This window comes from Dromaius novaehollandiae, chromosome 2 (genome assembly GCF_036370855.1).
Source record: "Dromaius novaehollandiae isolate bDroNov1 chromosome 2, bDroNov1.hap1, whole genome shotgun sequence".
Lineage (NCBI taxonomy): Eukaryota > Metazoa > Chordata > Aves > Casuariiformes > Dromaiidae > Dromaius > Dromaius novaehollandiae.
Window position 1 is genome coordinate 17,330,288 of NC_088099.1, and position 16,918 is coordinate 17,347,205.

The 16,918-nt window shown below is 40.9% G+C and overlaps 1 protein-coding gene across 23 annotated transcripts in view; it reads right to left on the reverse strand.

The window, feature by feature from the left end:
- Nucleotides 1-5,328: 5,328 nt before the first annotated feature.
- The window catches only part of SVIL (supervillin), a 136,194-nt gene continuing 124,604 nt past the window's right edge, over nt 5,329-16,918 (reverse strand). For 22 of the 23 annotated variants that reach the window (XM_064505847.1, XM_064505846.1, XM_064505843.1 and 19 more), the window contains 9 exons: nt 14,779-14,930; nt 13,479-13,584; nt 12,455-12,662; nt 11,680-11,813; nt 10,819-10,974; nt 10,249-10,392; nt 7,323-7,444; nt 6,396-6,551; nt 5,329-6,274 (listed from right to left, as the gene is read on the reverse strand). In XM_064505847.1, the coding sequence (XP_064361917.1) occupies nt 6,188-6,274; nt 6,396-6,551; nt 7,323-7,444; nt 10,249-10,392; nt 10,819-10,974; nt 11,680-11,813; nt 12,455-12,662; nt 13,479-13,584; nt 14,779-14,930 (1,265 nt within the window). In that variant the 3' untranslated portion in view covers nt 5,329-6,187. Of the gene's footprint in view, nt 6,275-6,395; nt 6,552-7,322; nt 7,445-10,248; nt 10,393-10,818; nt 10,975-11,679; nt 11,814-12,454; nt 12,663-13,478; nt 13,585-14,778; nt 14,931-16,150; nt 16,686-16,918 lie in introns of those variants that run through there. The other variant, XM_064505852.1, reaches the window with a different exon arrangement.

Consider the following 16,918-nt stretch of genomic DNA (forward strand, 5'->3'; position numbering starts at 1 on the left):
TTTGGTCAGAAAGACAGTGGAGATGTAGTCCTTGCTGCAGATGGCATATGCCTGCCGATGCTGGTCAGCACATTGCCCAGATTCCCTGAGGAATAAGGGGCCAGGAGAGCCCAGAGGTGGAGGATCCTGGCTGTAGGAAAGGTGGCAAAGTGCACATCGTGAACAGCCGCTCCCTCTCTTGCATCCTTCCTCTGAAATACGCTGTGCTTCAGGAGAAGCACCAGCCAGAGATTAATGATTTAATTTGCTTCGGCTCCAAAGTATGCAGCTGTGCAGGCCGGCTGGGATCAGTTCTCTGTCGGCCCCCGCTGTCACGCGGAACAACACGAGTGAAGGCAACCCCACGGGAGACTCCCTGCACGGCGGGCCCCTGGCCCACGCTGCTCTCAGCTGCCCAGCAGAGTAGCGTAGCTGCAGGAGGGCTGTCCTCCCCGTGAGACAGGGCTGCCAACTACATGGCAGATGAAATACTGCTGCTTGGCTGCGTATCCATCCTTCCCCCTGCCAAGGTAGCACAAAAACAAACAGGAAAATCCTGCACAAAATGTTCCTGATACAGAGCAGGGTTGGGGCCTTGCAAACTGGGAATTTAAGAGCAACGGCAAGTTTTAGAGCAACAGCAATGTGTCGCAACCAGCACCTTTGTTAAACCAGAGAGGTGCTGAACTTAAGAGGGAGATGACGTACTGTGCTGTGGGCAAGGACCACAAGATCAGACACCAGATTCCTTCATGGGGTTAAGCAGTGGCGAACCAGGATGGTCCCCAGGTTTGCCCTCCTGCCTGCCAGCAGGAAGAGCTGCAACTTCATCCTTTTAATTTTGGGATTGGCCTTATTTACTGCTCAGATATTTCACCTGTACTTCTCTCCATGGAGAGATTTTTTAACTTGTTCATCTCAAGTTCAAAGGCAGCACCCAGAAAAAAAAAAAGGTGCATGTGGGATCCCTTGGGTAGCGCTAGCAAGAAGTGAGCACAGCTCATGTTAAGGCTTAACACAGAGGAAAAATATTTTAATATTTTAGCTTTTTTTGTAATATTATTATTATTACAGGCCCGGCACATTTTGGTTAGAGAGAGAGAAATTAACACTGTGACTGCAATATCCCACAGTCATAGGGTTTAACAAAGCTTAGTCACGGATCCAGTGCAAATCCGGCAATCTCCAAAACCTCCTCTGGGCAGCTGTATCCACTACCTCCCTGGGGTAGCAACAGGGGAGTTATTCACAATTAGCTTTTCTCCCAGGTGCTCATTTTACCCCACTGATTAAATCACAGGGAAACAACACAGAACCAGCATTAAAATCACAGGCTCTATAAATATGAGAACAGAGGAAAAGACCAGGGCAAGAGATCAGAGAAGGGAAAAGCTACCTGACATTAGAAGCATTGTACCTCCTTCATTCCCATCAAACATGAATTGCTAAAGCTTAATTTTAGGAGGAAGCTTAAAAGCATTCATCTGCTCATGGCAGCGCCTCAGGCTTATGTGGTCAGCCACGTGTTGCTGCCATGCGAGAAGCAGAGAGGACCTGATGCCCCCAAGCCAAGCCAGTGCTGGTGGACTGAGTGCCAAACTCAGCCCGCACCCAAAAGGGATGTCCCTGCAGCATCAGCTCTCAGCTCCCGTGGTCACCCCATCTGAGGGAAAGAGGTGAGCAGACACCTCCTGCATTGAGCCATGACTTGCGTGTACAGGCTGCCTCTTCGCTACACCCCCTTTCTCCTACTTCTGCGCTGCAGCAAGCTCTTAGCTCAGATCTACTTTTGTTTCCACACAAGGTGATGCTTTCTGCACTTTCCAGCGGGCATATGGAAGAATATTTTTCTAGCTGTTTCACCTCATCTGCCCTTTTATCCAAAAGGCAAAAGGAAATTTAGATAAATAGTGAAGTCTGACAAAATTCTTCCTTCTGCCTCCTCTAATCAAGTAGGTTTAATGTGTAATGTGAGGAGCAGCTCCCAGGAATGTCTTCTTAGCCAGCCTGGCAGTCAGGCAACTAGAACAAAAGCAGCTCTCCCCCAGGGTTCTTCAGCACAGACTCCAGCTCACCACCCTGCGAGAACAGCCGCACGGATGGCAGTGCTCGCAGATGGTTGCTCTGCATCTGCCACTGGTCCCCCCCCACAAAGCAGCTCTGGCTCTCAGAGAAGCTCACAATCAGCTTTCACCACCCTACACACTGGTCCGCAGCTCCTGCTCTGCTAGATACCAACTTCTGATACTAGCAGGGTGGTTCGTGGTGGACAAACAAAACTCCCAAATCATTAGAGATGAGATTTGCTTTTTTCTTCCCCTTATGTATGCTCTATTTTCCTTCTTCTTCTCACTGAAGCATACCAACCACAAGTTTTTCAGACGTACTGTTTTATTTGCTGCTTTGGCATACTAATGTATTCAAGTTTCCAGCCCATTTCACTGCTAACAAATCCTTACATGTGCAGGAACGTTTGTGTAATCAAAGAGCAGTATTTTTAAGAGTCAGAACTGAGCAGTTTAAAACCATATGAGATAAGATTCTGAGTCATGGCTCAAAGCCTGCAGGCTGTGAGATGGAGAGAAAATCCAGAATGTCATGTTCAAGATGCTGTCTTTTCAAATGCAGAGCCCCTGTAACAGAGCTCACCCTCAGCATTTTTAGGTGTGTTCTCAGGAGTGCATCTAAAACAACCAAACAGCATTAGAAAAATCAACTGATCAAACAAATCCTTCCCACTCTCCGTGCCCAAACAAAACCTGTTTCCACTTTGCTTCCAATGCAGGTCCATAACAACAGTTGAGTATTTTAATGGCTCCTTCCAATTTCTAGCCCCAAATAGTATCCCCATAGCAGAGAGCAAAGGTAACAGAAAATTAAAGCATAACCCCAGTTCTGTCTGAGGCCTTACAGACTTGCTCCCTATTGTCAGCTTTGCAGAGTGGCTGAGGTTGGAAGGGACCTTAGGAGACCATCTGGTCCAACCCCCTGCTCAGTCAGGGTCACCTAGAACAGACTGCCCAACACTGTGTCCAAACAGCTTTTGAATATCTTCATGGATGGAGACTCTACAACCTCTCTGTGCAATGTGTTCCAGCACTCTCACAGTAAAGTTTTTCCATACATTCAGACAGGATTTCCTATGTTCCAGTTTGGGCCCATTGCCCCTCATCCTGTCACTGGGCACCACTGAGAAGAGGCTGGCTCTGTCTTCTTTACACCCTCCCATCAGATATTTATACACATTGATAAGATCCCCCTGAGCCTTCTCTTCTCCAGGCTAAACCACCCAGCTCTCTCAGCCTTTTCTCATATGAGAGATGCTCTGGTCCCCCAATCATCTTAGTAGCCATTCACTGGACTAGCTGCAATAGCTCCATCTTTCTTGTACTGGTGAGCCATGAACCCAGCATTGCAGATGTGACCTCATCAGTGCTGAGTAGAGGGACAGATCACCTCCTTTGACCTGCTGGCAACACTCCTCCCAATATAGCCCAGGATACCATTGGCCTTCTTGGCCACAAGGGCACATTGCTGTCTCAGGTCAACTTCTTGTCCACCAGGACCCCCAGGTCCTTCTCTGCTGGGCTGCTTTCCAACAGGTCAGCCCCAAGCCTGCACTGGTACCTGGAGTTGTTCCTCTCCAGGTGCAGGACTCTGTGCTTCCCTTTGTTGAACTTCTTGAGCCAAGTATATTAAGGAGAATAAAAATATTTTACTTTCTACAAAACCTTCTGAGTCGCTTTCTGAAGCTTTTCTATTTAACTTAAAGAACACAGCATTTAAGTAGGAAGTTACATTCTGTGTCCCAGTTCCAGGAACTGGCACATGAGATACCAAATTGTGTTAAAATTATGGAAACTCCATGAGCTAACAACACTGAACACTGCTACTTCCTGCAGGTCTCTATGCCTGCTTGCCTTGTTTTTTCATCAATATTCCAAAGGCTGCAAGGGTGGGTCTTGCCCTTGAGCAGCACTTGGAGGACTGGATGGTGCTTTCAGAAATACAAAAGCAAATGATGCTACCCTGACAGAGGGAAAAACAAGGTCAATCATGCTATGCAAATCAGTTCTCTGCTGGAGAGAAAATATAACAGAGGAACCTGCTACCCCCACAGTACAGATTGAACATGAATAAACAAAACTTAATTCCTGCTTGATTTTATCACTAGAGAGGGTTGAAAGAGGAAAATGCACATGTGCAAAAATACTTGGATAACAGCATTAATACAGCAGTGACTTTGGAAAGCTTTTAGTGTTTGAAAAATAATCTTGTCCCTGTAAAGCCCTGGAATATGCATTTTCAAACTAGAGAGTATATCCCATGTGGAAATGGCTGGGGACCTTAGAGGAACTATCACCCATCTAAACACCTTACACAGCCCCTAGAGGAAGATAAGAAGGAAGATCTAGAGGAAGGTAAGAAGTGTGACAGTGGTTGTGCTGAACATTGTTGCTACCTTTTCTTGGATTATTTTCAGTTCTTGACTGAATGGAAATGGAAAGGTAATGAAAGGAAATACACCAGTTCTGAAAATTCATCTGTAATATCTCCTATCAGCTGAATAGTACTTGTGTACTTCTAGACTTTTGATTTATTTAAAGGCTAGCTAAGAGCTTATTAACTGATATGTCAAAACAGGCTATTTTTAATGGTGGAACAATATTTATCACAGAGCTTGATGAAACCTATGCCTTATGCATTCAATGATCCAGCTTCATTTCTCTAGGCCTGAGAGTTACAAAAGCAGCAATGGTCACCAGTAGAGGTGTTTACTTTTTAAATAGGCAGAAGGAGCTTTGAAATGGCTGCACTACAGAAGGCAACTTATTTATGCTGGCAGGACCTAAAATGTGAAAGCCACTAGGCTATCACAGGGGAACAACACCAGTCATTTATATAAGTGCCAAATGTCTGAAAAACTTGTCAAGCAATAACAAAAATTTTACTCGATTACTCCATCCAATAGCCTAATTAGACAAATTAAAACAACTCTGACTCCAGCGCTCATTGAAAGAATGGACACAATGCCATACTCATTTCAGTTCAAGTTTTACTCCCAATTGCACAAAGGTCAAAAAGGTTTCCAAAGGATAACTGGCATAATAATTTTGTATCATCTATAAAAAAGGGCAACCTGAAGGATAAAAATTGCATGACTGTTCCATCATGTGGCACTAGTTAAAGCATTGCACAACCTAATTTTATCTCATATAATGAGTTTTTCTACATTATCTGCTTTTCAAATTACAACTCTGTATAAGACCTGTAAATATCTGAAGTTAAAAAATTTTGATAAAGTACCATGTTATGGAAGTTTACAGTACAAAATAATGACAAATCAGAGCATTCCTAAGAGTTTATTCAGAAGCTTTTACTTTAAGTTCTTATATCACAAAAGACATGTTTAATGTTTACAACAAGTATTAGAAACTGAGATGTTTTTATTTCTACTATTATAAAAGTAACATAGGAGACCTTTCTAAGCCATCTTCAAAATGCAGACCAATCTTTTTTGTATATAAACTGTACACAAAAAAACAAGGCACTATACATTTTTGGGTATTAAAGTATAAAGGTTGATTCGCACAGTTTCTCAAGAAACCCATGCTATAAATACAAATGCTTTGTTCAGTTTAGCACCTGAAGCAGCACTGAGAACAATTCTTACCTATTGCAAAGAGAAACTCTTCAGAATGCATAAGAGATATATGTTGGTGGTATAGCTAATTCAGTACAAGCAACTGCCATCCAGCTACTTATCTGTAGTTTTGACATGAAAGTCTTGAAAGTGAATATATATTGCATTGTTAAATACATACTTGTTCTATGTGTTTATATAAATATAAATTCTTTGTAATCCACAAACTAACAAAATAACACTTTACAAAGAGAACTTCTTCAAAAACAAAAATGGCAAGTATTGTATATAGCCAAAGGACAGCTACAGCAGTAGCTCAAGAAACTACTGTTTAAGTGCATAGGAGAGCAGAGCTTACACACATTACCCTTACAATCAAAATCAAATTCAGTTTCCAAAGAGTTCCCTTGGACTTTTATAATATTACACACCTCCGGATAGGTAGTTACTAATAACTTCAGATTATTTCTATTTGTTTTGTAAGTGTGGGGTAAAATTCTGCTAAAGGGCATAGAAAGTGAAAACGGACATCCCTTTAGTGCTCACTCCAATAAACACGACAACTTAGAAAAGTCCTTTTGCCTTCTTCAAATTAACCTGCTTCCAAGATGGCAGTGCATTGTACTCTTCTCTTGTCATGTCTAATGCAACCTGCATTTAAAACAAGATGATATACCGTTAGTGAAAAGAATTATAATTAACGAAACTGTCCAACTGCTTAACAGCAAGGCTACACACATGCAGAGTAACAGTCTACCCATTCTCTCCCTACCTCAAAGTCTTCATCTGAAAGATAAATTTCAAGCTTCAGTGGGTCAACGCCTTCAGGTAAAGGCCTAGCTAAGAGATCTGCTAGTGGATACATAGTTTTACACAGCTTGGCGAGCACATCCTCTACAAGGATTATCTGATTAGAAACATCAGCATCCTGTGGGGAAAAGAGGAAAACAATGAACTCAGGATCATACTGCTAAAACCCACCAACTGCGGGTGTCACAGTCTGCAGATGGCATGGAATCAACTCGCACTACCTGGCCCACAAAGCACAAAGCCATACCTGCAGCCCTTTGCCAGAACTAAATGCAGACATTTCGTAGCTGTGATGTAACAGGAGGGCATCCTATGCTTTAAAAAAAATCTAAGGTTTAGATTGACTTCTGTGTTTAGTCATGAAACCATCATCTTCCACTAATGATAGCTGCAGGAGAGCTACACAGCAGCAAGTGTTACTCGCCTTGAAATCTCCCTTCAGTGAAGGCTTTTTAAAGCAGTTGCTTATAATTCAGCAGTGGCTCTGCTTCCCAAGTAGGGAAGGCAACACTGAAACTTTGAGCCAGCTTATCCTGTGTGGGGCATTTGCTCTCCTACTCTTCCAGCACAGTAGATAGACCAGAACTGCACATTGTTGCCTGTTTCGCAAAGCTGAAACAGTTGTTCAGCTAAACTCTAGCACATCTGTTTCTAAGGTAGGATTAAAACAACACTTCCACCCACCCCCCTCCATTTTTAAACAAAAAGCAAAGTGAGAATGCCTCAGAAATGCCTCTGATATTCTCATTCCCAGTCAGAACTTAGCTCCGTCATTGTTTTTTTTCTGGCTAATCTTTTGGATTTTGGGGTTTGACAGCATAGAAAAACAATGTTACGGAAAACATCAGACAATTACTACAGGTAGGAAACAGTGTGCAATGCTTTTTACCATTTCTGTGATCTCTGCAATGTCTTCCCTGTGTTCCCAGCTTGGAAACATGTTAGTGAAGGTCAAGGGCTCGAGACCAGCATGTATTAAATACGATTTTGGCGGCTTCCTTACATTTTTTCCTAAAAACATTCAAAATACAAAAAAAGACAAATTATAAACAGCACCGTATTTTGCAGTGTCACCTACCACACAACTACCTTGTAAGCATGTTTAGCTGATTATTTCCTGAAAAGCCACAGTCATCTGAAGCATTATTTTACCAGGATATTTAATGTGGTATGGCACAATTTAACATGTTTTTCAGTATTTTTAAATCTGCCTTTTACTGTATATGAGCACAAAGACCAAACTATGTACACAGGAGAAAATCACAGTCACTTCCTAACCCACTGTATGCCTTGTCTACAAAAACAGAGCGAGAATATGGTAAGCATTGTGCAATGGCCTGCAATTAGCCAAATTCAGGTAAATAAAGCTTCCTAATATCCTTCAGAAGCGTCCTGCCAGCAGTATACAAAACTTAAGTTTAGAGGCTTCTGTGAGAGTGTTTAAGCTGTTCTTACCATGGAATGCTGAGGCCTGCTACAGTGACTGTACTTACAAATTAGAAGGAACAGAATCTGGAAGTTAACAAAGGTATTGCAATAGCTGGACAATAATTACCGATGATTTTCAGACAGTCCCTCTTCCGTAAAACATGCGAGTGTGTGTACTCTATAGGGCAGGGCAATAAGCTTGCCTAGGAGTGATGCCCTATCAAAAATATGGCTGAAGTCACTACCCCAAGTACAAGCAAAAAGGCACTCCTGGTTGAATGGATTCATACCACAAGGACTCAAAAGCACTGATAAACTCTGAATATTTTTCAAAAGAGGCAGACAGGCAGCCAGGAGCTTAGACAAGCTACCAACCCTAAAAATACTGTACCTTCATCTTGCTTGGATTTAAGCAACTCAGCCTAATCAAATCCTTCTTCCAGGCAGGCAATGAAAAGCCTCAGATGTTGCAAAGTCTGGGAAACTAACAGAGCAACATGACACTACCTCACTCCTGAAGACAGTTCTTACAGGAAGTTACAGTTTCTTGCAAAATTCTGTTATTCTCCACATTCAATCTCAAAGCATTTTTAATATGCTAAAATTTCTGCAGGAGCATATCAGTCAGTTACAAAAGACCCTGTTCACCATAGTCTCTTTCTGCACTTGTGTGAGTCATGATGCAGGAGGATCTAAAAGATTGCAGACACCTACCCTCTACCCATTGCCAAGGGGTACCCTATGGAATTGATGTACCACCTACACTTACTGCAAAGGGAGAGCCTGGCAGAAGACGGACATCACCTTTCCAGTAAGTTTGCAAAACCTGAACGTTATAGGTTTGGCTCTACGTCAGATGTCAGGAGCAAACTGATTAGAGAGAATATGTTAGCATGAAACTGAATACTTGAGATAAAAGCTCTGTGGAATAGTCTAACAAACATATTAGAATATGAATCCTTTAACTACACAATTTAGACAGGAGATTTGTCATCTGAATATTTGATTTTAAGCCTTCTCTTCCACATATTTTCACTGTGGAGAATGTATTCATTCTACTATGAATGATTTGACAAATACTTCAAAATTGCATTTTAAAAAATATGCCAGTCTGCTCTAGTCACACTGCTCCAGTCTCAGTAATTTAGCCAAGAAATAAGGAAACTTGCATTTGATAACATTCCAGTATAGGTGTAGCCATCTGGTAAGATGGCTTAGTACGCAAGTGGAGAAACATTTTCATTACATGAACTCTGCCCTCAGTACAAGCTGATGTCCTCACCGAAAAAAAAAAAAAAAAAACAAAAAAACAAAAAACCACCACACTGAAGAGCAAACTAGGTTCTTCCTTCTCCTAGCTCTCTGCAGCTCAGTGCTCCAAACACACTGCTGATTTAGCAAATAAAAACCACCAAAAACTTCCAAGAAATTTTCACAACTTAAGATTTATGTACAAGCAGAACTGCTAGGTAAATTCAAGGGATATCTAGGGCTGTAAATCAATCTTTTTCATACCACCATGTATTTAAACACTGCAAGTCAGGAAAAAAAAGGGGGGAGGCAGGATTTGGATGGAGGAGGGAAAAAAACAGGGATAAAAAATAAAATTAAAGCTTTTTAAGATACTACTGTTCCCCCAAATATATTGCGATAGTCAAAATAATTGCAGGATTAATATTTCTTGATATTTAATTTATCCACCTTGATAAGCAATGACACAAAAGAGCTAAGTCAGTCCTGACAGCTTGACCCCAGTAAAGTTTCAGAATTGGTTGGCAGAACTGTTTGATCCCAGATCATGAAAGTGATGGGCCACCAGAACAGCATAATTCATACAGTAAAACACTGTGCCCATTCATGCTAAAGGAGATCAAACTATGGGAGAGAAATGACACAAGTAGAAGAGGTCTTTAACGGACGCAAACTTGCTTTGAACCTATCCAACCACAGGTTAAAGCTTTTGAAAACTACCCCAAGGCAAAGGCAGAGCAATAATGTAGTTCAACAAAAGTCACATTTCAGTGCCTCCTGGTTTTCAGGAGATGGTTTTCAGTGATCTCCTTCCAGGTGTAACCAACTCCCCTCAGTGGCAGGAGACAACTGAGTAGAAACATAGCAATTACTTCTCTTACTGGACCCACAGACTGGTAAGGAGAGACTGGCCTATCCTCGTCAGGGTGGCATCCAACAAGAATATCATATCCCCTCTTCAAATGTACAAGTGCCCATGTTAGAATGTGACAGTTGTCACCAGCTATGTCACAAGTTGTAAAGTTTATTTGCTACAGAAGAAATACTTTCTACAGAAGAATGACCTTTTAATTCAGGACAATAACCATGTGGAAAGGTATCACAACACTCAATAGTCAGGAACAGCAACCTGTTACCTTTGCAATACTGGAGCACAGTCTCCATGGCACATTTCCTGTCTGTAGCCCATCTGATTCGAGCTGATCCAGCTATTTTGTTTTCCACAGGCCACCAGCCTTGCCATAGGTACACTTCATGGTGATTGTCAACAAGGAAGAGTGCTATGCAGCCAAAAAATAACAAAACCCATCATCAGCCACTTACTAGTTCCCTGAATCCCCTAAGCAACCTCAGCCTTGCATGCTTGTGAGTGTCAGGACAGGAATCTTTTCAGAGCGTACAAATCCCTTTTGTTACTGATCCAGTGAGACTCAGCTGAACTCAGATCCTCTGAGTTGAATGATGTATTTTTTATAGCAAGCTTTTGGGATACATATGTTTGATCACCTCTCAGCATCTTTATCATGGAAACATTACTTCTATTGCTTAGTGCTGTATAAGCATTAAATACCCAGATTTTCTTACTATAAATCAAGTGATTTAGATATAAAAGTGACTATAGTAGAAGTGACTATAGCTACGGAATCTCTGCCCAAGGCAGGATAGTTACTTGTTTTCTTGGTACTTAAATATTTTAAAGCATATACCTGGCTGTGGGGCAGTGTAAAGATCTTCTTGCAAGAATGGCATGGAATTGACCACGGTGGGATCTCTTGAAGGGTATATGTATTCAGTGGCTGAGAATTCTCCTGATGAACTACTGAGGCTGAATAGGCGGGGGGTGAAATTAAACTTTCCAGGATCTTTAAAGAATGAAAAAAAAAAAAGATTTTAATAGAAAAAGACAGAAGTGAATGTAAAAACAAAAAACAAAAACCTGCCCAACTTTTAGAGTGGCTATAAATTCTCTGCTTTCTGAATAACCAGCAAGATAATCAGATGTCTTCAGGGACTGGCAATAGCTGCGACGAACCCAAGCTAAACGGCTGCCTGCCACCAGTTTGAATCTGATCCTGGCTAATTACTATCAGCCATTTCATAGCGGGCTGTTTTGCAGCTTAAGTGAAACAAGCCCACCTCAGAGTTTACTTTTTGGCTGACAAATTTTCCACTTCATAAATCAATCCCCCTGCTACCTTTGTTGGCAGTTTCAAAGCAAAGATTCAGCAAGCATGTGTGCAGAACCACCCTCTAATCCCTTCAGAAAAGAAGCAAAATGAGTTGGTAACAGTGTTAACTGTTCTTCTGAGCTGCATGAATACTGAGGGGCTGCAGAAGGGGGAGAGAAGAAAGTGAAACATTGCGTTTTCCAATACTTTTCATCTACAACATTATTACTTAACTCAGTAGATTTGGGGGTGAGGGGATGGGGAAAGGAGGGGAAGCATCTCTCTGAAGGGATCATCTCAACTACCAAGTAGTTCTTCAAAAGCTTTACATTAAATCTCACAACACTGTAGACCAGTAAAGTAAAAAAATAAGTGCCAAGCACTGGAATGCAGGTTCACCTTGCAACATGCAATCATAAGCCTTTCGATCTCTCCTTCCTAGCGCGTCCCAGAATCCCAAGGGCTCTGATCCTTCATCACATTCATGTATTGTCACCTTGCTGCTGCTGTGCAGCCCTGCCTCCAGGGGACATCTACAAAACACAAATAAAGAGTGTGAATCCAACTTTCCTGCCCCAAACACAGCTTCACAAACCTATTGGGCACTCAAGTTATACCCCAAGACAACCCTATAGGCTTGCTGAACACCCCATGTAAATGCAGTCTTTTTGAAAATGATGACAAGAATATGAACAAACAAGATGTGGAATTTGAGCAACCATTCCTGTAGCTAACATGAGCTCTCTCTAGTAATTCTCATAGTTCATTTTTGTAACCACTGCTCTCCTCTTCACTATTTCCCAAATTCATTTCTTGTCCCTATATTCGCAAGGTTCGTTTTCCTTAATTCTGATCTTCCTATCAACTGAAATTTAGTTTGCTACTCAGCTATTGAGCATCTCCCTCCAAATGGAAAGAGACCATTTTTTGCAACTGTAATTAATACAAGGAAAAGTAAGTGCATTTGACCCTAAATGAATGACTGGAGAACATGCATCTCCCTGACTCCACGGAACCAACTACCTGTCCTTCCTCCTCCTTATCAAGCATGCACATGATGCAACTGTACTGAGAGAATAGCTTTATTTCTTTCAGCTCTTCTTGGAGGCAGACTTCTGTTTGAGTAAGTTGATAGCTGATACAAACATATCCAAAGTATGGGTCAGACACTCACTGTTCTTTTATTTTATTGGCTGCTGTTCTTCCTACATTCTTGGTGTGAGATTGTGCTTTGCAGCCATGCCACAGGTAGATAAGAGCTTTATTTATATTGAGGACAATCATGGATGTCCGGGAACGCAGGCTGCTGCAGTGACATGCTACTTCAAGTAAGTTTCCTTCACTGGGAACTTCTCCTCGCACGCAATATAGCCTCCAATCACCTGGAGCAGACAGGAATGGCACAGAGGTATTACACAGTCCCATGGAATTCAAATTCAAGCTCTCTGCTCTGGAACAGCTGTTCTCACACTGGCTAAGTTTCACATATTGCATATCTGTATTGTTCACAGAATGAGCTAGCTAAAGCATCAAGTTTGCCTAACACTGCTTAAGAAATCAAGCTGCAGAAAAAAATCATTATGAAATCTTCTATGAGAGTGACTTGAAGAGTCAAGTTTCTCTCTACTCTGTTGTTTAATACAGGAACCACAAGGGAAACAAATGCAGTGGTGCTTCTATTCAGCTCCTCCTCCTTTGTGCACCTTAGGCACACGAGGTTATGTTCAGATGTGAACTGGAACACTTCTAAGCTACATCTGTATTGACGCTCTCCTACACTAACTGCAGCATTCAAAAAGTAAGTTGCAAAAAGCAGTGGGATGAGTAACAAAAGCTTAGTTGTATTTTAGTCACAGGAAAACTTAAAGTTAATAAAAATACTCATTTTACTGGACTATGTAGAAAAGAACATATTTTAAAGCTAACGGGCACTTTACTTAATTAAAATACAACTGGAACAATTTATACCTACATTGATACAATATAGTCAGCTTGCTCTAGGGTGACAAAAATCCATTCGAAGCTTAAGGGAGAAAAAACACCTTGAAAGCAAAGCATAGCAAACCTATCTCATGGTTTTCATGGCATTCATTGCTCTTTTTTTCTACAGAGTGTGGTAGCTGATAATGATTTTAAAGTCCTTCTCAGTAGGTAAAAAAGGATTCAGGGGCAGAAATTCTTAACTAACAGTAATTTACTTTGTGCATTTTCTTCCTCCTCTTCCCTTCTTCCAGCATGCACAATCATCCCTCCTTGGAAGCACTGCAGGAAACATGGTGGTTCTTTCCCTTGAAGCACTTGCACCTGGAAATTGAAAGCATCACTCTTCTTTAAAAAACAAAGCAAGTATACAGACTCAGGAAAGCTTCTCCCTATGGATTATTAAAAGTTATATAGTTATGGCCACCTCAAAGATGGCTTTCCTTATACTTTTAAAACTGCTGACTGTTGTCTAAAGTACCTATATATCAACATGCAATGTGTCTCATAAGCATATTTAAGAGAAACCTCTATCTGGAATCCAAAGATGAAAAGTTCCAGAGGATAAGGAATACCACATAAGTTTTAATGTAAATTAGTTTAAATTAACTGGTATTTGAATTCTTTGCACACAGGGGTTATCTTGCTCAAATTCATAGATTATTTGAACCAATTATGGAAATACTGTAGGAACTCAAGTAGGTTTAAAATTTGCTATAGAACTAGTTTATGCAACCAACATGTATGTTCTTTACTTACTAAACTTTAAGTTATGGTTATGGAACTGATAGAGCTAATTGTAAAATTGGCTGTGCTGCATAGTGTCCCACACTCCAGGTCAATATAACTGCGCATCTCATCTGTGAACTCCTGTTTTACTGCTCATTGCATTTACACTGTGTTTGAAATAATTACAGCATAATCAAGACAAGGAAACTAACTTTACCTTTCCCATCCTGTGCGCTGTTAACAGGCAAGCCACAGCAAAACTTAACTCTGCCTGAAGACAAAGCAAGCTAGCCTGCACAACAAGGCAGTAACTTCCATAATTGCAGAGTAAACAAATGGAAAACTTGATTTCAAATGCATTTTCATGTCTAGGCCTAGCAGAAAGTCCTTCTGACAGAATTCAACAAAACAGTGCTTCTCATGGTCTCAGCACTAGGGAGACACAGTCCTGTTATCTGAACACATGCTGGAAGGGAACATACTAAATTGCTTAGCTGTGTTTCACCTACTCCTGTGAGAAGGAGAGAAAAGACATTCTTCTTCAGCCAACCTCAAAAATATCATCTTCAGAAGAGGGACATGAGAATGACAGTCCATAAAGGAGCTGATATGTGTCCAGAAGTTGGAATAAATTCAAAAGCAACCTTTAGGGCTAGCCATTTGTACTTGCAAGAATACCACCTTTACAGAAAGGTAGGAAGCAAAGATGATCATCCATGTTTACCTCCAGTAGCTACTTGGGCAGCCAGATCTTACCAGGATTTCCACCTAGGTCTGCAGGAAGCTCACCTGTGCTCCTCTCTCTTCATCAAGTTCCACTGTCATCAGTGCCGACGTCCCTTTTTCACTCACTGTGGAGTGTCTCCCTTGCCAAAAGAAGTACACACACTTTTCTTTTCCAACAGCCCTTACTTGCTGCTCTCCTTTTTGCCTGCTTCCAACTGCAAAACAGAAGGCACATGCTGAAGAAACAACTTTGGCTATAGGTAGGAACAGCACATGGGTTAATCTCATCTGCCAGTTCAGCACTGTCGTGTCCAGAAAAGCAAAGAAAATGCCCAACTGGAGAAACATTAGCTCACCAAGCCAATATGCCCCTATGGCAAAATTGCTATTGTCTCATCAGATGGGTGTAAGCCCCATGTGCAGAGATGCCCATGCTGCCCAAAGACAGAGCATGTGGAAAGAACCAGTACTATCAGGAGAACAATAACTGACATCACCTGAGTGAATTTGCACGTGAAATGGTATGTCCAGTCTTGTTACCAGAGTGCATTATGGTTCATTTTCCACATTACACACCGTTCTTTGGCAGCAGGAGAATAGCTGGCTAAAGAGTGAAATTGGACACAGCAATAGTTGGGAAAGCTACAGGCACAAAAATCTTTTCTTGGTCAAGTGGTGTTAGAAAGGAAAATTACAGGAGAACAAGGAACACAAAAGCAGTGTTTTGCAGTGTTAAAAAAAAGTTTGGATATCTCAGCTTTACTTTTCAATTAACTCAATGTTTCATGTTGGTCTAGAAACAGGGTTAGCAGCAACTCTTTTTTAAAAAACAAAATGGTATTTACTAGTTAGAGTCAGCCAATAATGTTCAGAGTAAGTGAACTTCTACAATAAAACCAGGGATGGAATATTTTACTATTCCCAGTGAATACTGAACAAACAGATATAATTAATCCAAGATTCTCAAAACCAAGAGCTTTAAAACAGATTCCTAAAATAAAGAAATTAAAAAAACCCCTGTGTCTTGATTTCAGCAGTGCTAAGTAGCATCCAACTGAAACACTTAGGAGAGACCATCCTGTTTTTTCAAGTTGAGAATACTCAAATCACTAGTCACTTCTGAAGTTTATGGTTTCATTCTTATCTGTGCATTCAGCCCATGTAAATGCTGCCGCCTACATAAAAACCCAGCCTGAATCCAGATATCTATGCTTTGATGGCTAAACTATTTTCAAGACAAAAGGTGAAAAAATAAAAATCAAAGCTTATTTTAGAATATATTTTTATAATAATATATTATATAGAATATATATATAATAGAATATATTTTTATCCATATGTATAAAGACTCTGTTACAGTTCAGTGCTGGTTTCACTCATTTCTCCCCAGACCTACAGGTTTTAGTACTTTTCTTGGATTCTCCAGTATCCAAAACCAATGATCTTGAATAAGAGCTAAATTTTCTAGCTAAAAGCCTGAGGCTGTATAGCTGATTGCACTGCTTTCAACCAATTCTGATATTCTCCTATTTGGAACAATCATTTTTTAGACTGTTCCTATTTTACTTACCACAATCCCACCTCTTTTTATTTTGGTGGGAAAGGCGAGAGTTCCAAAAACCCTACCAAGTTGACTGATTTTCAACATTTACCTGCTCTCAGGCACTTTGTTAGAACACAGTTAAATTTTTTCCATTTGAGATTGAAACCCAGTGCAAAGGCTTTACAGAACCAGCAAACAGGACAGCTATTTCCCCCCTGCCACTTCAATTTTATGAATTGGCAAGGGCTTATCCTTTCACTTGTTACTGTTCTCCATTACCCAGCAAAAGCTTCCCTTGTTGCTAAGCCTACCTCTCTCGCAAGACATTCAGACCACTGTCATTAATCCAGCTGCCTAGTTATTTTGGTGTTAAGCTGTGGGCACAATTCTGTCTTAATGAGCTGTCCTGTGAACACGTAAAACATAGCTGTTGGATAAAAGCAGAGATGGACAATATTACATTTGATGTATGAAAAATAACTAAAGTATTTTTTAAAATCATAAGCTCTACTTCTTAATGGGCTGGAAAGGCTAAATTACCATTTCTAACCTTTGAAACAGCTGCTAAGCTGCTTGTTTAGCTGGACAAATCACATGCAAGGAAGTTTAGGTCTGGATCTCACCACTAACAGCAGAATTTTTCGCTGCAGTTATCAATGT